Source organism: Ovis canadensis, chromosome X (assembly GCF_042477335.2).
Source record: "Ovis canadensis isolate MfBH-ARS-UI-01 breed Bighorn chromosome X, ARS-UI_OviCan_v2, whole genome shotgun sequence".
Taxonomy (NCBI): domain Eukaryota; kingdom Metazoa; phylum Chordata; class Mammalia; order Artiodactyla; family Bovidae; genus Ovis; species Ovis canadensis.
Genome location: NC_091727.1, coordinates 33424894 through 33451216, shown reverse-complemented (window position 1 = coordinate 33451216; position 26323 = coordinate 33424894). Strand labels below are relative to the sequence as shown.

The window sequence follows — 26323 nt, the reverse complement described above, 5'->3', positions numbered from 1 at the left end:
TTCCTCCAGGGGATCTTGCCAATCCAAGGATCGAACCACATTTCCTGCATTACAGGCAGATTCTTTACCCACTGAACCACCAGGGAAACCTTGTCTGACTGAGGTTGATCCTTAATATGTTGTAGCCACGCGTCCCGAAAAACAAACTCACTCAGAAGGACAATGCAGATAGTGGAGTGCAGTTTATTACACCAGCAGGCCCAAGGCAGAGTCTCCTCTTAGACAAGGACCTTATATACCCTAAGCGTATATGTTCAAACCCACTTCCCCAAAATTCCCTGAAACTAGTCTGAACAAAGGAAAAAGAAAGATACAATCAAAGTTAACCCATGATTCATAAGCCTTAAGCCTAGGTAATTAACAGTGGACAATTATCAGTAGGCTTGTGGTCATACCCCAATAAGCATAATAGAATATATGATTCTATTCGGTTACACAGGTAATTAGGGTTTAGGGTATTCTTGCAGGCGATGGAAAGCCCTGGGGCTCTTCCTTCTGGGGGCCTGGTTTTCCAGTTGGTATGTGGTTTCCATAGATACTGGGCATATAGCTCAAAGTCCACAGTCCATCCCAAGATGGAGTCCTGCTTTTAAGATAGAGCCTGTTCTGCTTCCTACTTAAAATACAGATTTCTTGGGAACTGTCTTTTATGTAGGAATATAAGAAAATGGCAACCCACTCCAGTACTCTTGCCTGGAAAATCCCATGGACGGAGGAGCCTGGTAGGCTGCAGCCCATGGGGTCACTGAGGGTCGGACACGACTGAGTGACTTCACTTTCACTTTTCACTTTCATGCAGTGGAGAAGGCAATGGCAACCCACTCCATTGTTCTTGCCTGGAGAATCCCAGGGACAGGGGAGCCTGGTGGGCTGCCGTCTATGGGGTCACACAGAGTTGGACACGACTGAAGTGACACAGCAGCAGCAGCATAAAACTGTTACCTCACATTGCCCTTAATAATTCTTTTTTCTCAGCAACATTTGCACCCAGGTAGAAGCAACAGCAATGAGGCTGAGGCTGATAAGCTGAATTAGTGACATAACGATGCTAACGGAGCTTTGGATTGAATACTCTGTCGTCCTTTAACATTATGTGCATAGAGGGCAGTCTGGCCAAGGATTTCACAAATGAATCCCATTCATCATGGGAGGGCTGCCTGATCAGTGCGAATCCATCACAGCTCCTGAGCCAGTATATGCTATCCCGACCCTGGTTCAGCACAGGATTCATCCAACGATCTCTGTACATGGAGGCTGTGTATTTTATAACTTGAAAATATGATGAGGAAAATGACATATCTTACATAACTATTTGACCTATTTATTCACTAAGTAACTGGCTAAATAAGCAGGTCAGGAAGGAATTAAGAAAACTGGATAATCCACCCCTACATAATAGATTTAGCTATCAAGGGATGGTGACAAACGTATGTAGAGATTTCACATCTTCACATCGTTACCACATTTACAAAACATCATCTTAAATCCTTTTCAAGTATTTTAAAGTTCGATTTAATAGTCTATCCTAAAATTTGCTTTGAATCTTTCATAAAAGGATGACTAACACTGGAGATGTTAAAATATGTATTTTCCCCAAAGGCATTTGTTAACTTCTGCATGGATGAAGAAGCAAAATAAAATGTCATATTTAGAATACACAATAAATATTCATCACCTGATCAAATGTTGGTAGTCTATGGACCTTACACTTGCTGAAAGGGAAGCCCTTGGTGGTAAAACAAATCACATTTACTTATATGCTTCCTTTAAGTATGTGATAAGGGGCCTGGCTTGTATTAAAGAAGTAGCCTGGTAATTATTCCTTTAACAGAATATGTAGATGGTCTGTCCCATAATGAGGTGTCAACTGCATCCTGGAAACCTAGAAAATGGATTTCTGCGTCAGCTGAGTTAGAAGAATGACAGTTGGAAATACAATCAGCTGCTGAATGGCATTTGCACCTGCACAGAGCCAAGGAGAGAATCAAATGGGCAGAAACCAATTCATAAAAAGAAAACCGAATCTGGTCTTTTCCTCCTTCTCCTGCAGTTTTGGTTTCTGCTCCCTTTCAGGGAGCTGGGTGGGAGGGGCCCAGCCAATGCCACCACATGACCTCCGCCCCCCTTTCAGGACCCAGGGGTCCCGCGCACCTGCTGGCGCACTCCCAGCCTCCTTCCCTTCCCTGCTCGCTCGGAGGCTGCCTGCTGGTGGCAGAGTCGCTTCTCTCCTGCAGCCTCTGCCTTCCTCACCACGCTCTTGCTGGGGTCCCTGCCAGCCCTCGATTTTGTCCTCGCTGCTGCCAGGCTGATGAACAAGTGGCAGGGCTGCTGCAGGCCCCTGTTGGACTTCTAGGAGACGTTACAGCAGCCCTCATCTCCTTCACCATCTCCATCACGCCTGTTTCGAAATAACTGGGACAGGCCCCGGCGTTGGGTTTTCTTGGCCATCATGCTGTTTGCTCTTGACTTCAACCTTATCTTTTGCAACATGGCCGAATTTCTTAAACCAGGGGACGCTGCAGAGATGACCACAGCCAACAAGGCAGAAGTAGAGAATTCTGATGGTGACTCTGGAGGTGGTCTGGGAACTGTGTGTTGGGAAGGAGGCTATGACTTCTCAGAGGATCAGTGGCAGTTGCTGATGGAGCCAGCCTCCTGACCACCCGGCCGTGGGGGGGAGGGGGGTGGTAGCAGGGCGGGTGGCGGCAGGTGTTCCTGAGCCCAGCACACAAGACTGTATCCTTTGACTTAGCACCATCTAACTTCTCTGCGCGTGTGAGCATCTTGAGTGTTCGACCACGTCTGTTTCATTGACCTGAAGCCCTTACACTTCCCTGTCCAAAACAAGCACAAAGGGACTCCTTACCCACCCTTCGTGGGAAGGATTTCATGCTGCCAGCAGAGGGGCAAATAAGGCAGAAACCAACCCAGGGCCAACCTGTTGGGCCCCAGTCATTTTTGTCTGAAGTTGGTGCTCTGGTTCATGCCAGACACTTTGTTGAGAATGATCTTTCAAGATTCTTTTGTTCAAGGAGCACCAGCTCCCTGTGCATTCTCGAGGCAGGGAGAAAACTGACCTTTGTCCTGTCTTCTAGGAGTGGGTGAATCTGGGTGCCCATAACTGGCCAAGCCTTCATCATGGGAGGGTTTCCTGATCAGTGTAAATCCATCACCACTGCTGAGCTAGTTAGGTTTAAGTTTGTGTGCTTCTTATTCATACATTTTCTTATGAAAATTTCTTTCCACACGTAGGTCAAAAATGTAATGAAAAATATCATGGCTGGATTGCAACAAACCAACAGTGAGAAGATACTCCTGAGCTGGGTCCGACAATCAACTCGTAATTATCCACAGGTTAATGTCATTAACTTCACCACCAGCTGGTCTGATGGTTTGGCTTTGAATGCGCTCATCCACAGTCATAGGTAAGGAGATTTCTGAGACACTGAATAATTTTTTGTAAGTATTAATTTAGAGACTGATATATTTTTGTCCAGGCTGGTTCCAGGTCATTTTCCACAATGCAATGTAATTTTATGTTGACCATATTGATCTATCCATCCATTGGGATCCTCTGAATAAGAATATTCTGGTTTTTAAGTGATATATCACTTAGTTGTCGAAATATTAAAACTATCAGAGCATGTATGTGATTATGATGGGGGAGGGGATCAGCACCTTTGAAATTGAGACTGCCAGAAAATCAAGGTTACATTCTAACTTTGCCAAGAATAGAGTTGCTTTTTCTGTACAAATAACGTGTTAATATGAGAGTCAACTCTAGCATTAAAAATAGTTGCAGATCTTATGTGAGTGGCTATAGTATAATCAATTACCATCATCAGATTAATAATGTGAAAAAGTAACATTTCTCCTGTCAGATACACACTTAGATAGCAAAAACTATAAGGCTGTGCATGCGTGTGTGTGTGTGTGTATGTAGATATAATATATATATATATATATATATATATATATAAAATATACATTTTGGGGTTAGAAAAGGTTCTGAGCATCTTAGCAACCAAGGCAAAGAGCAGACCACAATTAATTCTGTGACTCAGGGCTCAGAATAACAAAAGAAACAACTGCTTTGTAACAGCAAAGCAATTCCTGTAAAGCATCAGAGAGAGTTGTTCTGTCGGTCTTATAAGAGGAACTCAGTGTGACATAGTGAACCAAATGTCCTTAACTGTATTCACATTATTATATTTTCTAAGATAGCAAAATAGTTGTTTGCTTTTTCTTGTATAAAGGAGATCAGTAAGTGAATTAATAACAGTTCAAGAAAAAGCAAAACAACACGGTAAATATATGAATTATATATAATGAATGCATTAATATACATTCTATGTATAATACATTATCTGTAAGGAACATCTGCTTTGGTTTTCTTATTCCCCATTTCTTTTCCCCAGCCCAATCCCCAGGGTCAAATGTTTGCCTTATTAACTGTGTTTGAAATGCCACTGGTCTGCATCTTCCCTGATTTTCAATGCAGTTTATCTTTTCTCACTTTGATCTTACTCTTCTCGACGGGTCTACTCTACCATTTTCCTGTGCCAATCTTGCTTCTAGAAATGTCCAGAATATAAATTTTCTTTCTGGTTTACTAATCCGGGAGCAAACACTCTCTAAATAAGCATCTTTGTCAGGTGTCTTGCTCCAGCTGGGTTTAATTAACCCCATCCAGACTGAGTTTCCAGGTGAATGACTCAGCAACCTGATTTTGGAAAGAAGGCAGGCTCGCTCTCAGCTGGCATGTTAAACAACGTTAAAACATTGTTTTCCCCAACATGTGACAAGAAGGAAAATATTCCACAGCCTCAGTAAAGCCAGATGAGAGGGGATAGAGACGTTCATTCTGCATTATAAGGCAGTATTCATTTATGCAGCCACATGCATCACGGTAAGGGCCAGAACATATTGATCTTGCTGTTCATGTACATATTTGCAGATGAACAGAAATATTGAGGATCAGGTTATGTGGTCCTTGTTGGCTTGTTAACATTTCCTTTTCAAGTGGGCCACTTCAGTCCTGCCAGCATGTTCACAGACTACATTTGTTAATATTTTATTTCATGATTTCTGAATATAGTTCTAAGTAATGCAGTAAACATATCTAGGTTTCCCTCCCTGTCCCTGACCTACTCTTTGCCTCTCCAAATATCTCCATTGATATATTCTATCATACTGAATGAATCATCAGTAACTCCTTTTTTATACATAACATGGTTACTTCTCAAAAGGTTTCTCAAAGTTGCTAATACTCTTTCATGAATCATCTTTGTCTTCTTTTTGTCTCTGACAGATGTTCATATTATTTATCTAAAGAGAAAGAAAATGGTTGAACTTTTTGCTCCAGGATGGTTGTCATTGGAACACAGGAATGTCATGAGGTGTCCTGATTTCAATAATTGAGAGATTATGTAGAACAAAGGCATGAACTTGATAAAGAGCATAGGAATTGACAAAGAGCCTTGCCAAAGATCAGGCTGTTAGTGGTTTTAATTTTCTTTAAGGCTAAATTTTCTCTTAATATGTAAGGAATTAAAAGTATTAAATTAAAAGACAGAATTCACTAAAGTGCAGTTAAAAGAAAGCCAGATTCTACTTTGTGGGAAAAACAACCAAATGATAATTAACTCAGCTGGTAAAGAATCCATATGCAATACAGGAGACCCCAGTTTGATTCCTGGGTTGGGAAGATCCACTGGAGAAAGGATAGGCTACCCACTCCATTATTCTTGGGCTTCCTTGGTGGCTCAGATGGTAAAGAATCTGCCTGCAATGCTGATGACCTGGGTTTGATCCCCCAAAATGTTGGGAAGATCCCCTGGAGAAGTGAACAGCTACCCACTCCAGTATTCTTGCCTGGAGAATTCCATGGACAGAGGAGCCTAACAGGCTACAGTCCATGGGGTCTCAAATAGACACAACTGAGCGACTTTCACAAGATATAAGACATGCTCAAAATATGCAAATAAATTGCACTAAGTATACAGTTGCAATAAAATTTTCTTTCTAATTTCTTAATTTATTCCCATAGAAGTAACATAGCGCATGATTTAAAAACAGTTAGACATTAGAGAGGGAGGAAAAGGACAGAAAGAAATAAAATATATCTTCCTGACCCCAGTCCTACTCCATCACACTCTACTTGCTAGTGGTTACTGCTGGCAACTTCTATTATTCTCTCTGATGGTTTTCATAATTATAAATATTTTATTTCTTGATTAATTCATTTCTGACAGTAGGTGGATTTATTCCTTAATGTGAAGCCCACACATCTTATATCTCACCCCCATCTATTTCTTGATTTCATTACTATGTTATAATCATTTTATTCTTACAGTTATTGCCTGTGTGAGTTTAAATAGGTATAGTTGTATACCTATTTTTATCAAGTTTAGACAAGGTCTGTTCACCTGAAAAGAAGGATGAGGAAATTATCATCCTTATACATACTTCCTCTTCTTCTCTTCCACCTTCTATTCTATTATTATATTAGTATTCTTGCATCAACAGTTTTATAAATTTGTATCTGTTCTATAAGTTTGGGCTTGAATCTATAAATTGAAAATGTTTTCCTGTTATTTTATAAATATATATATAATTAAGCTTAAAACAAAGTAATAGAAGTTAGTGTTTTGAAGCAATTATTACTGTGTAGGCACTGTTCTCTGGACAATGGCCCATCTGTCTCTCATGACTTACATACTATCGTTGTCCCCATTTCACAAATTGGGAAACTGAGGCACAGAGAGGTTATGTGATTTATCTAAGACCATTTGACTGTCACCCAAAATAGAAAGATAAAAGGAGGCAATCTCAAACGATCAGAAACTGAGTTTATTCAGGAATAACAGAGGAATTGCAATTTGGGAAACTTGCTATAGTGAGATACAGGTGAGTCTTTTGGGAGTTTGGGGCAGACTGTGTGTATGGGCAAGGATCGCAAAGAGGGAACAGTTCAGCTGGAGTGCAGGTAGTAAGTTCATTGCCTTAAGGAAGGGAAAAGATTCTGAGTGGATATTCATTGGTTGGGAGATAAGGCTTGATTTCTGTAAAACAGGCATTTATAGAAAACTAGGCTCTCAATTCTAACATTACATTCTTCTTAAGGCACGTGTGTGGAATTCTCCATTTTGTATCCTCTGGTTCCACTTTTGATTGAAATATTTTCACAGTTAATATGTGGTAGAGCCCAGATTGTGGATTCATAGAGAACTCTACTAGGCTATGCTGTCTCATTCAGTATGTCAGTTTTCTCAGAAGACTGGCGATCCTTGATTGCACATTCTTATTTATGAGTTACAGTCTAGGTTAGCACGGGATAGTATATGGCTTTCCTCTTCAGTTGGTTAGTTTTACAATTCTTTATGCACTTGAAAATCACAGTTATTTAAAGTGTTAATAAATGGTGTATTTTAATGATATAAAACATTTTGTTAGATTGATTTTAGTGCCAGAAGAGACCTCAAAGACCATTTGGAACATCATTACCTTCTTTTTGAAATGAAAACACTGAAGCTCAAATAGATTATATGGCTCAGATAACTCCTCATCCAGGTGGTGAGTTACTGGCTAGGGAGAAATGGGGAGAAGATGAAGGGAAAAGGGCTTAAATGTGGAAGCAATCTTTTTTTTAAAATCATATTCATTTAACCGTGTTTACTGTGCTGTGATGAGAAACTAGTTTCCCACACTCTCCCACCTATATTCTTTTCCACTTCCCTTGCTGAGAGATGGAGAAATGAAGATGGGGCAGAGGTTGCATAGTGAAGTTAAAACTTTCTCCAAATAGTCTAGAATTTAATTTTTTTTTCATACAGTCACACGACTAGAGACAGCTCCGTGTCTCTGTGTGTGTGTGTGTGTGTGTGTGTACATTTTAGGTTCTAAGAGGTTGTTGGTCATTTTAGGTAATCTGGAGTGTACAGAGGAGACTATATTTACTAAGAAGTACACAAAAGCCTGGTAAATTAAACAGGATAGGAGCAAGTAGAGAAAAAAAGAGTCACAGGAGAAATAAAGTTGTATGTTTATTTTGAATTCTGCTTTTAGAAAAATAGCAGCTAAGCCTTTCCTTGTAGCATCCTCTCGGCATCACCAACTCGATATACATGAGTCTGGTTAAACTCCAGGAGTTGGTGATGGACAGGGAGTTGTGATTCATGGGGTCGCAAAGAGTTGGGCACGAATGAGCGACTGAGCGACTGAAGTGAACTGAAAGAGGAATAGGAAATGATTCCATGTATGCTTGTTTTGGGGGCAGGCAATTTTATATGGATGAAGGGCAGGGAAGAACTCATCAACATGACTGTTGAGTAAAGACCCAAAGGAAGTGGAGGAATGAGCCATGTCAGTGTCTAGGGGAATAGAATTCCAGGCATAGGAAACAGCAAGTGCATATGCAGGAAATGACCTAGCCTGTCTGAGGAACATGAGGAAGGAGGCAAGAAATAAAATCAGAGAGTTAATGGGGAGCTAGACCATGTAGGGTCTTGTAGGTCACAGTTAAATCAATGAAGTTTACTTCCCCGATAGGAGGGATTTGAGAAGGTTATAATGAAACATTTTACCAGATCACTGCAACAACTCTGCTGAGAACAGATTAACAAGGGTGAGGGTGGGAAGAGGGAAGCAGTTAGAAAGCTAATGGAGTGATCTGTGCAGGCTACGAGGGGGGTTTGGATTACCGTAGTAGCAGTGAGGATAGTGTGAAGTGGCCAAATGCTGGATATATTTCCAACTAAGTGTTCTGTGAGGGTGAAAGAGTCATCAAAGATGACCCCAAGTTTCTCTTGAGCATCACAAGTTTGACCTTGTTATTGATTGTTGAGGAAGGAAGAACTGTAAGACAAGTAGGTGAGGTGGGGTATTGTGATGGGGATGAATATTAGGTTACTTTTGAACACTTGAGTCTTGCCATGACTCTCAGTAGAGATACTGAGTAAGCAGATGGATCTAGAGTCTGAAGTTCAGGCAAGAGATCTGGGCAGGGCTTATAGAATTAGAAAAGTAAAGTCGCTCAGTCATGCCAACTCTTTGTGACCCCATGGGCAGTAGTCTGCACCAAGCTCCTCCGTCCATGAGATTTTCAAGGCAAGAGTACTGGAGTAGGTTGCCATTTCCTTCTCCAGGGAAGATGCCAACAAATGGCTGGTCTTTAAATCCATGAGATTGGATGAGATGAACACATTTTTGTTGCTTGGATAAGATAGAATCAATTCTACTTTGTTTTCTTCTGGATCTTCTATTATAATTGTGCCTGGTTTGAATGAGAACTGTCATTGAAGAGTACTGAAGAGTAACACTCACCTCTTAAGGAATGTGGGTATGGGTTGTCTGTCAGTCAAAAATCAGAATTGAAGTGAATCTCATGAAACATTTTCAATCAGTTTATATTTGTCTTTATATTTGTATGTGTTTCAGGCCAGACCTGTTTGATTGGAATAGTGTGGTTGGCCAGCAGTCAGCCACACAACGACTGGAACATGCATTCAACATTGCCAAGTATCAGTTAGGCATAGAGAAACTACTGGATCCTGAAGGTTGGTACATTTCTAAACTGCTACTGTTTTTAGTGCAGTTTAAAGTTTATCATCTCAGACTTCACATTTTCAGAAACTAAGCACAAACTAGAAACTGTGCATTGTGTTTTTCTGTATTCCAGGTGTATTTAAAATGTTCTGCCTTCCTGAAATGTGTTATGAATCGTCACATATGATCTTAGTTCTCAAATTCCAGTATCTGAAACTAAAATATAAAACTTTAGAAAAAGACAGAAGCCTTTAGAAAGTGTATGCTTCACAGATGAAGTATACTATGTTTAGAGTACACTCATTCCAAATAATTATAAAAAAGTTCCTGTTTTGCTTTTTCTACCAAGAGATTTGATACACTAATTGGCTGTAATTAATTAGCTACTCGGCACTTTCATTCATATACTGTATAAAAGGCAATATGATTTACTGTTTAAATCAGGGAATCTTTTCCTGGTGCTGATTCTGTTGTAAATGGTCACTGTGGGGAAGTCCTCCATTGAATAGTTATTTGTTTTCTGCTTCTTTAGTTGATGGGGAGCACTATATTCATGGGGTCTTCCCTATAGCTCAAACAGGAAAGAATCTGCCTGCAATGCAGGAGACCCAGGTTCGATCCCTGGGTCAGGAAGATCCTCTGGAAAAGGGAATGGCAGTCCACTTCAGTATTCCTCCCTGGAGAATCCCATGGACAGAGGAGCCTGGCAGGTTACAGTCCATGGGATTGCAAAGAGTTGGACATGACTGAGCAACTAATACTACTACTACTGTATTTTTATAATATTACACTTAAATAAATTCCATCCGTATGTTTGGTGCTACATAGTCATATCTATAAACACGTGGATTAGAGGGATAATAATTCCTGACCTCTGCTTTTCTTCTAGCCTATGAAGCACTTTTTAATCTGCCAACTTCTTTGAAATTGCAAGCTATATTCTCTTTACTGAGGCTTTACCACACTCTAAACCCAGAAGTTGGAGAAGCTGTATCAGTGGGATTGATTATCTGTGATATATTAATAATTCAAGATGATATTTGAATAGGGTTATATAATTCTTCTGTCTTGGGAATATTGAATCAATCCCCAATCAGGAGATCCTTGAGTGGTGATCATGGGTCCCATCAGGAAAAGTTCCAAAATAACTCAGAGGATAGCTTTTCACTGGTGAATTTATCATCAACCAAAATCTATTACTTAGTGTTACAGACCCAGAAACCTGATTGCCTTATCTTATTCATAGCAGACCTATATATTGATGGGTCTTATTCATGGCAGACCCATAGTGGTGGGGGAGTTAATTTTAAACAAAACAAGATTTTAAAAAATGACATAATCAAAATGGAAGCTCAAATATTATAAATGAGATATGTAACAATCACAAGAACCAGAATAATCATATCTAATTGACTCGTGTATATGGACTTCGGAAGGGAAAATTATAGCAATGCAAATGTGTTTGTAAAGTTGGAATCAGATTAAGTACACTAGAAATGTTTCCTCTCCTTTAGATAATACATACCTCTAACCTCTTCTTATTGCTTCAATAGATGGTCAGTGTCCTTCCACTCTTGGTTTAGCTCTAAGGGAGAAATTGTATCAATTGTATTTCCTTGTCTTGCAAGATGGGGGAGGGTTACCTCACTATTAACTCCTAGTACCAATATATGTGTTTTTTCATACTACAGTGAGGTAGAGATGCAGATATAATGAAAATATAAACTCTAGTCCCTGAGAATGAGAGCTATAGTGTGTGAACCTGAAGGATAAGCCTGTTAATAGTTTTTGTTGTTGTTGTTGTTGTTAAATCTGCATATGGTCGTTTCTTTTGTCTGAGATATATGCTCAAGTTATTCTTGTGTGTGCCCTCTCTTTTCATAAAATAGTAGGTTTAAAATAGATCTTTTCCTTGTTGAGTTATAAAATGGCTTTTGATCTCTAAGTCCTCCTTTGAATAGTGAAGTAAGCGGATCCAGAATAGACATCCACATCATAATCGGAAAGTAGATTGATATGCCTATAATCAGAAAAAGGCAGTTAAATAATGTATTTTATAGCATAAAAGAGCCTGATATGCCCAATTCCATATTCCTAAGTGGCAAATATGTGTGGAAATGCACATCATATAGGCTTGTAGGAACACCCTCAACACAGTGAAGAAATTACCCTCCAATTAAAAAGAAATAAATTTAAAAACTGAGGGAAAAAATACCTCAAACCTGACAATTTGAAGTCAACCAAACACAGTATGAAATACAAGCTGATTAATAAATATCAAACCACTGGTTATAGTTTCATTTTGCCAATGAACCCTTGGATCTGAAAACTTTTGCTGTTTAGGACTCCCTTCCGAGTCAAAAAGCATTCCATTTCCTACAATGGTTTATTAAAGTTTTTTTTTAATGGATTTCAATAAGGTAAAGATTAAGTATAAATCTTAACATTTTTTAGCTAGCTATCAGTTCTCGCCAGTGTGTTAGGGAAATAATCAAATGTGCGTTCAAAGACTTAAGTCTTAGATTGTAAGAGATACTATTCTGTCTTTGCAATTAACTAATTAGAAAATAAAAATCCTTATGATTTAGGTAATTTTTTCTTTTAATTATCATTGATATCATCTCTTGAAAATACACTGAGCTATAATTTTTAATGCATATTTGTGTATTTCCCTAACACACTGGCAGACTCATAGACTTCTTGCATGCCCTATGTAGTAATTACCTTTGAGAAGTTCATATTTTTATTTAACCACATATTGGTTTTTTAGCTTATACTTGATGATTTCGGCTATTCTTCAAAGCAATATTCTTTTCATATCTAATATGCCCCTTAGGAGGCTAATGAAACATTCAGCTTTACATTTGGGAAGATATTTATTATTGGGGGATTGAAGTTACATTTGGTTTAAAGAAACACCTACCCAAAAATGTCTTTAGAATTTTAAACATATGCTTTGTTGATTGGGTTGATTTACAAATTAAACAAGTCATTGAAATATAATTTGGAGCTTTTCATATATTGTGTATATCGACTTTGGTATGCTTCGTTTGACCTTAACTGTTGTTTTGAGGCCTGAGGTTTGGCTTTAAGTGGAATTGCCGTTTAAAATGAGTAGCAATAGGCATTAGCATAACCAATTTCAAGAGCTGTTTCTGGTAGTTTAAATGTTAACATATGCAAAAATAAGTACTACTAAGGTAAAATTATTTAATACTTTATGCGTCTTTATGCTCATAGATATAAAAGGTTTATCTCCTTCCAAACATATCCTATTGTGAGTCATTCGATTCACTTTCTCTTATGATTTCCCTATAAGACACACACAGTAGTGCTTTGTGGGTTTCATATGCATTGTTTGCTTCCCTGAGTTTCAAACAAATTGGTTTGTTTGCAGATCCGCACAATACTCTATGCATTAAGAGAATGCTTTGTCAGCTTTTCCTTGTGAATAGCAAAGTGAAGATGCTCTTAAAGAAATAAAAAAACAAAATCAGGGATAAAAATATGTGCTGGTTCTAGATGACTTTTGACTATAGTAAGTCATTTCCATCTGGGGTGTGCAAGATGATGCTCACATCATCCATGGTTTACCGGACTGACTTTAGAATGAAAAATGAATGACAAGAGTAAAATTTGAAGAACACTAGGGCTTTCAAGAAATATTTATGACCTCAAAATGACATTAACAAGCCAATTAGTTCAGTTTTAATCCACTTCATTTTCCCAGGTTGAGGATGGTGACATAGATTCTATTTTCTGCCTGGCTAATCTGTGCATCACTCTTGAGTTGCTTTTAGAGTCTACTTTTCCAAGAATTAGCTCTGCTTTTTGAAAGTTTTCTTCCTGAATGAATGGTCTCTGACTTCACTTGACCTGTATGCAGTTGATTAGTCTTCAGAAAGTAATCAAGAGAAGATATATAGCTTTTGTTGTAAAAGAAAGTCCTTAAGACTTCTTTTTAGGTGGTTTGAGCAAGTAGTGTGATTTTGTTTGTTTGTTTGTTTCTATCCTTGTTCCGTTCATCACATTTTGATACCATTAACAATAAGAATGCTAAAAAATAATTTACACTAAGCTAAAGTGGAAAGAGAAAACTAACTCAGATGGATCTTGTTAATGCAAATAACTTGAGCTTTTTATGGACAGGCACACTCATTTCATATCATTTAGATTGATTTTTTTCTAGAACCCATTGTGGAATACCTTGGTTTTCAGAGAATGTAATGAGGTTGAAATAGACTGGTGTTCCTTATGTGTATAACGTTTCAACTAGAAGTTATTATTGTAAATATATGACACACTTTACTGCCAAACTCTCTGCAATGCAAAATGTTCTTTTTCCCCATATATTAAAGTATTTTAATAGTACATATTGAATTAAAATGGCCATTGCCTTTTTGATGGCAAAGCAACAAAATATATATATTCTTTTGTATTGTTTTGTATTACTGATTAATATTGTTATCTCTGGCAGAGTGGTTTTAGAGATATTATAAATTGTAATTATCTAATAGGAAATCTCAAGTTTTTTGGATGACAGTTCTTAGTCTACCTATTTTGCTATGGAAAATAGAAAATATCATCCACTGCTTTTACAGATACGATAATAACAGAATGAAAGAAAGTGAAAGTGAAGTTACTCAGTTGTGTCCGACTCTTTGCGACCCCATGGACTGTAGCCCACCAGTCTCCTCAGTCCATGGAATTTTCCAGGCAAGAGTATTGGAGTGGGTTGCCATTTCCTTCTCCAGGGGATCTTCCCAATCCAGGGATCGAACCCAGATCTCCTGCACTGCAGACAGATGCTTTACTGTCTGAGCCACCAGGGAAGCCTATTATATCAACAGGAGACCAGTTTTTCCAGGGTTTATTTTTATTTGTTTTAATTTTTATTTTTACTTTATTTTGCTTTACAATACTGTATTTATTTTGCCATACATTGACATAAATCAGCCATGGGTGTACATGAGTTCCCAATCCTGAACCCTCCTCCCATTTCCCACCCCATATCATCTCTTTGGATCATCCCTGTGCACCAGCCCCAAGCATCCTGTAAAGGAAGCATTAAAATTTGATCATTAGAGCTGAATTATATAATTTAATGGTATTAAGTAATAATAATGAAAATATTTTTTTAATTTTGAACTTCAGTAGATTGCAGTTGAAATGAGTAAATTAGAGATGGCATTATTGTATTGGCAAAGGAATGGGCAACACCAGATTTAGTGTTGGCATCTTATTTGCTTAATGTATATTCAGCACAATGTTTTAGTAAAGGAATTTGGGAAATATTGTGTTTAATAATTTAAATATACACTTTAATTAGCATTGATTAGAACAGAAACTAGCATTGACACATAATTAGAAAAACTGATGGCCAGTGTTGAAGTCCAGAGAAATGTCATTAACATATTTCTAGCCTGCATATCATTAGAGTAAGGGTACTTATTAAAATATCCCTGAGTATTTTTAGACTTTTTTTATCTTGAACCTTCTTTTTTTACACTTCTGTTTTCTGTGGGCAGACACATTGCATAACTAGCTTTGACTGTCTATTGCCACTTTAATATAATTTAATGCATTTGAATTAATGATTACTTTAGCTGAGTATCTGGAGGCATCCTCAAATTTATCATTGCTACTATAGAAGAAAGATCTTTAAGGGGCATGGAGGCAGTACTTTGTAATACATAGCAAAATAAATAGATGAAAACTTTGTATGTGGGTAAAAAGGTTACCAATAATAGTAAATAAATATTAGCATATAAATGAGGCTAAAGATACTGCATTAATATTGTGATAGAGAGATATATACTAACATTAAGATATTACTGTAGTGATCTGTTTCCTGATCAAGAACTTTCAAATTGCTTATTGCAACAGAAATTTTAAAAATGGTTATGTTACTATATAGCTTCCAGTAACCTGAAATGCTAACAAAGCATATGAGACAGAGAGAGAGGGAGAAGGGAAAAGAAAGAGAGAATGAATCTCATGTTTATTTTTGATATCCTATCATCTACCTTTATTCTCAGTTCAGGTAACCTAGCAAACAAATATTTTCAGGAGAGTTTGAACGAATCACTAATAAATTGAAGTGATTCTTGTTCTGTTGATCCATTTCAGTTGCTTGGATGGCAGAAATAATTGAATGCAACCGTCCCAAATTCAACCATTTAGACAATAAGGAAACTTGCAAAATATTAAAAAGGCAGTGTGTGTACATGGACTGAATTTACCCTTTAAGTATTTTCTACTCATTTTTATGTTCTTTTTTAATTCATCACAATTTTGACCTTATGGAAAATGGTTAGCCAACTTATATATATTTTTAATCTCTGTTAGGAGTTTGTTAAAAGGAATATTATTCATTGTTAAACAGTGGGCTTCTCACATGGCTCAGTGGTAAAGACTCCGCCTGCCAATGCAGGAAACACAAGAGACCCAGGTTTGATCCCTGGGTCAGGAAGATCCACTGTAGAAGGAAATAGCAACCCTGTCCAGTATTGTTGCCTGAAAAATCTCATGAACAGAGGAGCCTGGTGTGCTACAATCCATGGGGTAGCGAAGAGTCGGACACAACTCAGTGACTGAACACACATTGAAGTAATATAGTTTCTTGCTAGGTTGTGGAACTTAAATAATTACATATAATCTAATCATGTGATTTAAGGTTTTCATCCTAGATGAGTGTCTTTACCAAATTTATTCAGAAGTGTTTGAATATAATCCTTGTCCATGTTACCAAGAATCTCTTTTTAATTACTTTACCAGACTGGTTTTTACAACTAGTTTTTATTTAAGTAGGAGCTTCCCTGTTGGCTCAGCTGGTAAAGAATCTGCCTGCAATGCCAGAGATCTGGGTTCAATCCCTAGGTTGGGATGATACCCTGGAGAAGGGAATAGCTACCCACTCCAGCATTCTGGCCTGGAGAGTTCCATGGATGTATAGCCCATGGGGTCGCAAAGAGTTGGACATGAATGAATGACTTTCACCTTATTTAAGTGGGGCAAACATAACATCCTGTGCCTATGCAGTCACAGTAAATAATATTGAATGACTGACAGGCCATCTATAAATTGTTTAAACAGTTGGAGAATATGTCCACCATGTTCCAGTGCTGAATGACATACAGTGGATATTTTGTGGATGGTGTCCCCAGGTATGTCATCGGAGAAGGCAATGGCACTCCACCCCAGTACTCTTGCCTGGAAAATCCCATGGACGGAGGAGCCTGGTGGGCTGCAGTCCATGAGGTCGCTAAGAGTCAGACACGACTGAGCAACTTCACTTTCACTTTTCACTTTCATGCAGTGGAGAGGGAAATGGCAACCCACTCCAGTGTTCTTGCCTAGAGAATCCCAGGGATGGGGGAGCCTGGTGGGCTGCCGTCTATGGGGTCGCACAGAGTCGGACACGACTGAAGTGACTTAGCAGCAGCAGCAGCAGCAGCAGGAGTCCATTAGTCTGTTAAGGAAACATATTTGAAACAAAATTTGTTGTTCCTTTGTTACTGATTTTAATAAGACATATCTAATAAATGAGATAGCAATTATAAGTAAAGGTTTTTTTGTAATTGTTATTTGTATTTCTTATTTATCATGGGACAATGTAGAGTTAATTAAAAAACATTTTAAATATTCAAATGATTATAGAAAATGATAATAAAATGGCATAAATAGTTTTGAAATTTATATGCAGTTTTAATAAAATCAGTGATGATGTTTGAAAGTAAAACATATGTTCCTTATAGTTGGGATATTTTTGTTCATTTCACAGTCTTCAAAATGGAGTTAGCTGTGTTTGATTAAAAAAATAGATGGTATCATAGAACTTTCAAACGAATACCTGAAAACCTAAAAGCTGAGTGCTAAGAAAAATAGGTATCAGGTTGACATATGTTTTCTGATTAAATCATATCTCTATATAAAAATGCATGGGCCATTTAACAGCTGGAATATGAAATAAAAATGAAAATATATTAGTTGCAATGGTATTTGGATAAAATAGTAATGAACTAGAGTCTTGGTGGATGCCATTTAATTTTTATAACAGGATAATTTAATTCTCATAAAAATGGAATTTAATTATTGTAAAGAATTATATAATCACAAGACTTAAGTGTAGTCTTGTGATTATGCTTAAAAATAATATAGTATACTTTTATATTTATTTGCTTATGGTAAACTTGTGGAGTTAGTGGGTCATATGCTATCTCCTTGAGAGATGAGAAAACTGAAACAGCTATTAAATGATTAGGGAGGTTGTGTATTATTAAAATTTAATAAGTTGGTTGAAATCCAGAGTTTTTACTTTTTACAAATAATCAATTGTTCTGCAGTATTATTCTTGTGAGATTTTAAAAAATATTGCTGAAAAATTTCTACCTGAACTCAAAGTACTGTTTTCCCTAAAAAATAATTTTCTTATTTATCCCTAGTGATATAAATTCAAATATACAAAGTTCTTTTTGGTAAAATCCAACTAAAATTTCAGTAAGACAACCATGTTTTAGGAGCCTCACATTTGTTTTGTGCAGTAGTTCTTGGGCAGTTTATCTTTATTTTATAGATGGAAAAACTGAGGCTTAGGGAGCTTTACTAAGACCAGGATCACCCAGCCAAGAGAAAGATGTGCAAAAATCAAATTCAGTTTTACCTTTCCTCAAAGTTGATATTCTTTCCAATGGGGTTGCTCAGTAAAATCACCTGGGGGAGACTTATGAAAACCTTGGGATTAGAGCTGATACTTTTTATTTTATTATTTTTTGTTTTTGTTGGGCCCTGACATCAGAAATTTTTAAAAGCTCATCAGGTGAGACTGTCATACAACTAAGGTAAAAGTAGTTGCAATGGAACAATGGTTTCTGTAGATAAGTCTTTTTAGAGGATAAAACCCAGAATCTGTTGTACCAGAGTTTTAAAAAGATTTCTAGCATTTTCTTCCTCAAGAGGTGACTAAGCCTGCTGTTCAAATCTTCAATTATTGGAGCATTACTTATTGCTAACAGTCCTGTTGTTAATGAGAAATGGTTCGTCCACCAGATAAAATAGAAATAGACTAGCTGTCACGTAAGACTGGCTACCAAAAACATTCTCTTTTAGGATTAAGGGACTTACCTTATCTGCTGTCTGCACAGCTCGCTCTCTCTCTCCATCCCTTCTGTTTATTACTTCATGGACATATTTGTGATAGAATGACGCTCTCACGCACACACTGATTCCACCAAAGGCTTGTCCCAGACAAGCTATGTGTGGAGGTCGTACCTGGTTTTCTGTCCTTTTATTTATTTGTCCTTTATACTCTTCCTCTCTCACTTTGATCCTAATTAGTGTCTCTGTGCCCTGTCATCAAGGTTTGGTGATCCCTTTTTTCAGCCAGTAAATATCTCTTTCGTTGGCACAGCTGATAAAGCCTCTTATTCCAGAGGAATTTTTTAATAATAACACAGGGATAATAAAAGAAAAGGAAAAAAACTATTTAAAAGTGGCAGTGAAATAATTTTTTCACAGGACAAGTCTGTGATCCTATAAATCCATTTAAAAGAGGGAAACAGCTTTAGTTAACTTCATGATCTCTAATATTAATGCCAGAAATAGATTGACTTTAATCACAAGCCATTTATCTAGGATTAGTTTTGCTAAGCAGTCTGTTTTTCAGCCGAATATATGACTTTTAGTGACAATATATATCAGTCATTGGAGCCTGCAGTATCACTGTGGTTGTGAGGGGATCAAATTGGCAATTTCACTCACAGATGCAATGGAATTCAGTCTAATACTATGTTGAGTTAGCTGTATAGAAGGATACAAGGCAAGAGATAAGCTGGAATCTTTATGACACTGAGTGGCCCAGAAGTACCCAGAATATACACATTTGCACCTTATGCACATGGGGTAAGAGCTAGGGTTCGTGTGGGCCACTTGACACGAGGAAGCTCTATCCATGATTTCCCACTAATAATGACAGTCATTTTGCTAACAGAGGATAAAGGCCTGCATGTCAGTACACAGCCCCTCCTCACTAGCCTAAGAGCAGTCGTACCTAGCCAACAAGAGGCACGACTTTACCAATTATCTCAGCTCCCTAGTTCTTGGAAAACACAATTCTCCAGTCATTTTCCCAGGAAAGCTTAGACCTCATTTTAATCTTTTATTCCTAGAGCCAAATAGTCTTGGGTTGAAATCCAATTTTTGCATTTAATTATTTATATGGTGCTGGGAAACTTTCTGAGCCTCAGTTTTGCTCATTGTGCAAAGTTGAATCAATGATATCTACCTGATAGTTACTGTAAGGATTAAGTTGAATAATGTATGTGCTCAGACCTGTCTGACTCTTTTGCAATCCCATGGACTGTAGCCATCGGATTGTCTAGGGAAGAATACTGTAGTGGGTTACCATTTCCTTCTCCAGGGAATCTTCCCGACCCAGGGATCTAACCCGTGTCTCTTGCATCTCCTGCCTTGGTAGGCGGATTCTTCACCTCTGCACTGCCTGGTTCCCATCAGTTAAACAATACCTGGTGCTAGTGGTAAAGAACCTGCCTGCCAATGCAGGAGACATAAGAGATGTGGGTTCAATCCCTGGGTCAGCAAGATTCCCTGGAGGAGGGCATGGCAACCCACTCTAGTATTCTTGCCTGGAAAATCCCATGGACAGAGGAACCTGGTGGGCTACAGTCCATGGGGTCACAAAGAGTCAGACACGACTGAAGTGACTTAGTACACACGCACAAGCATTCGGAAATAGCAGCTAAAACATGTGTCAAGTGTCTGGAATTTGAGGAAATTAAATGTTACTTCACTTTGTATTCCTATAAATTTTCTTGATTAGAGAGAGCTGATCTTCCTAATTATTTTGCTTTCCTCCAGGATAAACGCTGACTTTCCCTGTATTAAATAATTCCCCATGTTAAATCTTCCTGTTTTTCCTGTGAACTTCCCACTCATTTCAGTTCCCTGATCTAAGAGATTTTTCTGGTTCACAGCTTGATTTCTGGGTCATAGCCCTTGACGTCCTTGAGTTCCAGAATATAATCTAATACTTCACAGCAAACTTAAACTACATCTTGAATTCATCAGTGGTGGCATTGCACACACATGGCACACACACACGTACACATGCACATACATAGACTCGATTACACTAAAGATTTTCAACAAGTCTCCTTAAGACTGGTTCATAATTATAATACATGTTTCCTATAATTGTCATGGTATTTGTCAGGTGCTGATTAGCACACTTACGAAAATACAGTTTTCCATCTGCAACCATAACTTTATTTAATGACGTGTGAGTGATTGAACTGGTTCCCAAGATTCTAAGGATCGTTCTTGTCTTCTGAAACCCAGAGTAGCCTTTGTACGGGAATGTTGATGTGCTCTGGTGTAATGTTTACTGAACATTTATAAGGGCTGGGCACAGTAATTAACATTTTATAAGTATAATTTTATTTCATTCCTATGACAACCTCAGGAAGAGAACACTATTATGATGACCATTTGCAACTACTTAAGAAACTTAAGAAGAGCTTCAAGAGCTTAAGGAACTTGTCCACATCTTTCAGCTCATGGGTTGGAGTTGAGAGTCCCTGCTTGTAACTACTACAGAAAATATTTCTGTATTCCTCCCTGATTTTTTTCCTTTGCATTGATTATTACAGACCTAATTGACTTTCTTTGAAAATAGAGGGACATCAATCAGTTGCCTCCAAATGTGCTGGAAATAAATGTAAAAAGTCATACAAATGGGAGTCCAGACTAAGAGAGATACTGGATTCCATGTCTATACTATTATATTCCCTCAGAGAATACTAAAATAATTAATCAAAGTGGAAAGATGTTTACAAATCTTGCGAGTTTGGGATCCTATCCAAGCCACACTAGAGTTATCAAAGGGAAACACTAACCAGTTATGAATATATACCCTTCTGTTCTCTTGTTAACTCTAGATGGCAAAAGCATCACTTAAGGTATGCCAAACCATCTATCTCAAATATTTCCTCATTGGTTTATGATGTAAACATTTCTTATCTACCCTCTAAAATATCAGTTAGCAAAAAGAGAGGGAGAGACAAGGAGAGAAAGAGTCCTAAGAAGGACTAAACAAATATGTACATTTTACCTAGACTTGAATATCTAAGTTTCTCTGTGTGGCACAATTCTTTGTGTGGATATATTATTTGAGTCAGTTGAGAACTTGGGTCTGTATAGAAGCAGCTGGACAAGTAAGCACTTGGGAAAGTGTTTTAGAAATGGTTTCATTAGTGTTCTATCAGTTCATGTCAATGTATGGCAAAACCAATACAGTATTGTAAAGTAAAATAAAATAAAAATAAAAATTTAAATAAAAAATAAAATAAAGTGGAATGAGTCCATGTATACGCCTCAGGAAAAGGAGTGGCTCTTTTGTGACCTCTTGAGAACTGTTTTATTTAAAATTAATGCTATTCAGTAGGCAAGAGTATGTGGTGGAGCCCTTGATAAATGTACCTCATATCACCCAGAACGTAATAGTAGACCGTGATAATGGTGTAGTTGTTGCTAACCAAAGGGAGTCTGAGCATATGTAGCAGGAAGTAGGGAAAGACTAGCCAGAATAATAAGAATCATTGAGCACTTGGGTATTTGGAGAACGTCAGTTCAAGAAGCAGGCTTCAAAAGGCTAAAAATAAGGACAAATCCCACCCACTTCAGAATATAGCAAGTATAAAAATTAGTAAGGTATAAGCTCCTAGATAAAAAAATTAAATAAATATATGTAATTTTCTCTGCACTATTTTATCTTCAGCTTTCCTTCCACTGAAACATACAAAAGTGCATATGAAGAATAAGGAAAAATCATAAAATATAGAATATTAAGAAACTAGAAGATGAATTAATCTTCACTTTGTCACGACACAAGTAAATCTGATGGTTTATAATATTAGTTGCAGCAAAATTTTAGTAATATATGATGCAGTGAAAGTGTAAATGTGAGAGTGTTAGTCACTCAGTTGTGTCCAACTATTTGCAACCCCATGAACTGTAGCCCACCAGGCTCCTCTGTCCATGGGGATTCTCTAGGCAAGGATACTGCAGTGGGTTGCCATGCCCTCCTCCAGGGATATGATGCAGAGTTTCTATTAAATGATAGTATCTGTGTGTCTGTGCATTTATAGTAAGTGGAAGCATATATTTTAAGCAAAAATTATTGCAAAAGGAAAAATGATAACTTCCACATTCACTTTAGTCCTAATATATACTGGTAAGGTAACCAGTGACTAAGCACACACACACAGCCAGTGCTTGAAGGAATGCTTTCATTTTTTTAAAGTACTTTTTTCTGAGATTGATCAAGAGGCCCTTAAAAACCATAATAATTCTGAGAACTTTACTCTTGCAGAAGAAATGGAAACTTTTGACATTAGACTTTACTGTCAGAACCTGAACATTGGTTGCCAATTCTAGCCAATTCCAGCCAATTCCAGCATTATTATAGAGCAATTCTTTTACTAGATTGACTATATATAGATGAATCTAAAAATGAAAAAAAAGGATTATTTTATAGAGCTCAAATGTTGGACAAGTAGCTAGATAGACTTGGATTTTGTTTTTCCAATGAGTATATCTACCCGCACCACTAGTAATCTAGTAATCTTGGAGCTTCTACTTCTATTTCTGACATTGTAATTTGTCTCAGACACTAAAGAAGCTTTTAAAATTTATTTGCCTTGGGGTCATTATTTTATCAAGTAGAAATTCATTTTAAGTCATCAAACACTTATTGATTTACAACTTTACGTAAGAAAGGGTGTTGTATACTCCACATGTATAAAAAAGAAAAAGTATAGATTCTTCCAAGGAATGGATAATTCAGTATGGGCCAACAAGGAAGTACATGGGTAATTATTATACATGAAAGAATGTGACCGCATCCACACAAAATGTTACATGTAGTCAGTTCAGTTCAGTCACTCAGTTGTGTCCGACTCTTTGCGACCCCATGAATCACAGCATGCCAGGCCTCCCTGTCCATCACCAACTCCTGGAGTTTACTCAAACTCATGTCCATCGAGTCAGTGATGCCATCCAGCCATCTCATCCTCTGTCGTCCCCTTCTCCTCCTGCTCCCAATCCTTCCCACCATCAGAGTCTTTTCCAATGAGTCAACTCTTCGCATGAGGTGGCCAAAGTATTGGAGTTTCAGCTTCAGCACCAGTCCTTCCAATGAACACCCAGGACTGATCTCCTTTAGGATGGACTGGTTGGATCTCCTTGCAGTCCAAGGGACTCTCAAGAGTCTTCTCCAACACCACAGTTCAAAAGCATTAATTCTTCAGTGCTCAGCTTTCTTCACAGTCCAACTCTCACATGCATACATGACCACTGGAAAAACCATAGCCTTGACTAGACGGACCTTTGTTGGCAAAGTAATGTCTCTGCTTTTTACTGTGCTATCTAGGTTGGTCATAACATATACTAGAATATTTTTTAAAGTATTTAAACATGCTTGAGGCATATTTAAATATGCCCTTCTAATATATGTCTATGTCCAGTGAAAATGTGGATGTATCATAATCTTTTAGGTAGAATATTGAATAAATTAAAATCCACTGGATCTGTATAGTTGTCCTTGCTCTGCTTCCTTATTTTTATTCTCTGGAATTAAATACAACAATCCATAAACAGAAAAGGTGATTTTGGAGCCGGAACCTAACCTGCTGTTCTGTTTCCTTATTTCTTTCAAAGTCCATTGATTTCTTAAGTAATAAACTCTTTCACCATTTTGAATGAGGTTTGGTAGATACTGCTTTCTTTTTAATACATGTTATTTCTGATAAAATATTCTGGATTTTTTGGTCATTTGTTTAAACCTGTTCTTTAGGATTGATGCCAGCTTACTTCAGTAAAAGTCATTGTGAATCTGCACGTGTGCACCTCCATGCACACATGACAGATACTCATAGGTTTGAACAGGGGTTTTTTAAAAGTTAAACCTAGTAAGATGAATCACCTCCAACCTGAGAAAAAGCTCTTTAGACTATTTTAAAGTCAACATGGAGAAAAGAAATTGGCCTATAATACACCTTTGATTCTTAACCTTTTTGAGAGCTATGGAAGAGATGCTTCTCTATAAAGTTAACATATATTGACCATAAAATATATAAGGGAGGACGTCTAAGTATAAAACTTAGAAAAGGGTTTAGTGGGAACAGTTGTTTTATTAGCCTTCTGCTCTTTAATGACTGAGACCATCCTGGGGCTATTTAAAAGATGATTTAATTTGTCCTCTAAACACATGGATGAGTTCACTGTGTTCTTTTTTTTCTCCTTGAATCGACCATGTCTGCATTGATAGTAAAAGCATGGAACAGGAATCTTTGTAATAATAAATCAGCCTTTTAAATGACTTGAAGTTGGTAATTTAAACAGCTTTAAACATGGATAAAATGAAGTATTATAAATATTTGTAGTGAAATATTCCATCAACTTTCTGCTTCACAATTAAAGCTTGTTTCAAGTGTAATTTTATTGTGAACTGTACTTGGGTATAACTTCAATTTTTATGTAGTATCTATACCATTATGTTCTTCATGAAAATGATCAGTGGAACAAATAATCTTCCTAGAGATAACCTCTTCCAGTTTACCCTAGATCAATAAATGATGCTATCTATTTGCTCGGCTGCTCCGAGCAAAATTTATACATCATCCTTTCGCCAATCCATGTTATCCCTAATTTTCAATTCATTCATGATGCCTTGTGGGTTATACTTTCAAAATAGATCACTAAGTCTTCACTGTCTCTCCCTCTTTACAGCCACCTCTAGGTCAGAGTTGTCATCTCTTGACCACGGGAAGAACTTGCTAATTGCCAGCTCTGCTTCCATTCTGGTTCTACCCTTAGTACCTTTATGCACAGCATCTAGGATGGTATTACACGATTCAAGTCCTTCACATTTGCTCTCCCAACTGTTTGGGTGCTTTTCTTTCACACTACATTTCACAGCCAAGTGAAATGAGCCCCAGAAGGATTTTGTACTTTTTTAAACTGCTGTCAGAATAGCATGCTCCTGTGGTCCTAGGTCATGTTCAACAAATCTCCTGTTTTAAATCTGTCCTTATGTTATTTCATATTATGCACACTGCATTTGAGAGCAGCTTTTTGTTCGTTTATCTTCTAGTGGTTTCTAATCATAATATCAAGTGGATATATGAGAAATGAAATATTTTTCATTAATAGCTGTTAATGGAGAGCATAACCTGTGAACTTACCTGTCTTATATTTCATCTACCTTATGAAAATGTTGTTTTCATAATTTTTGTTGAAATATATTCAAAATTGTTTTTTTTTTAATTACTATGTTGCTAGTCAATATTTAACTGAAATGTGGATCAGGCAAATTACATAATAACTTCCTTTTTTATCTGGGAGCCCACATGAATATTGAGGGTATTAAGATATTAATTAAGGTATCTGCTATCCTCTGAGGAGAATATGATCTATTTGTGGAATAAAGACAAAGCACAGCAGAAATATCTAATTTTATTTCTCAAGAGTGGTTTGGATGATATTTACTTACAGCTTAAAAGTTTTAGTTGAATGTTCTTCTGTTTCAGCTAGTTTAATCTCTGAGGTAAGAGAGGTAAAGGGGGCAGTACTGCCTTATTTTCTGTGTGTTTGTTTATGTACATTCATGGGGAGATCGTGATGCAAGGAGAGAGAGAATAAGAGCAGCAAGGTAGGTACTGGCCAGAAATTTGATCATACAGTAGAGGACTGACACAGTCTG

General features: G+C 37.4%; 1 protein-coding gene across 7 annotated transcripts in view; it reads left to right on the top strand.

Moving 5' to 3' along the window:
• The window catches only part of DMD (dystrophin), a 2687035-nt gene that overhangs the window by 874482 nt on the left and 1786230 nt on the right, over nt 1–26323 (top strand). For all 7 annotated transcript variants that reach the window (XM_070291485.1, XM_070291489.1, XM_070291490.1 and 4 more), the window contains exons 6-7: nt 3253–3425; nt 9439–9557. In XM_070291485.1, the coding sequence (XP_070147586.1) occupies nt 3253–3425; nt 9439–9557 (292 nt within the window). The remainder of the gene's footprint in view (nt 1–3252; nt 3426–9438; nt 9558–26323) is intronic.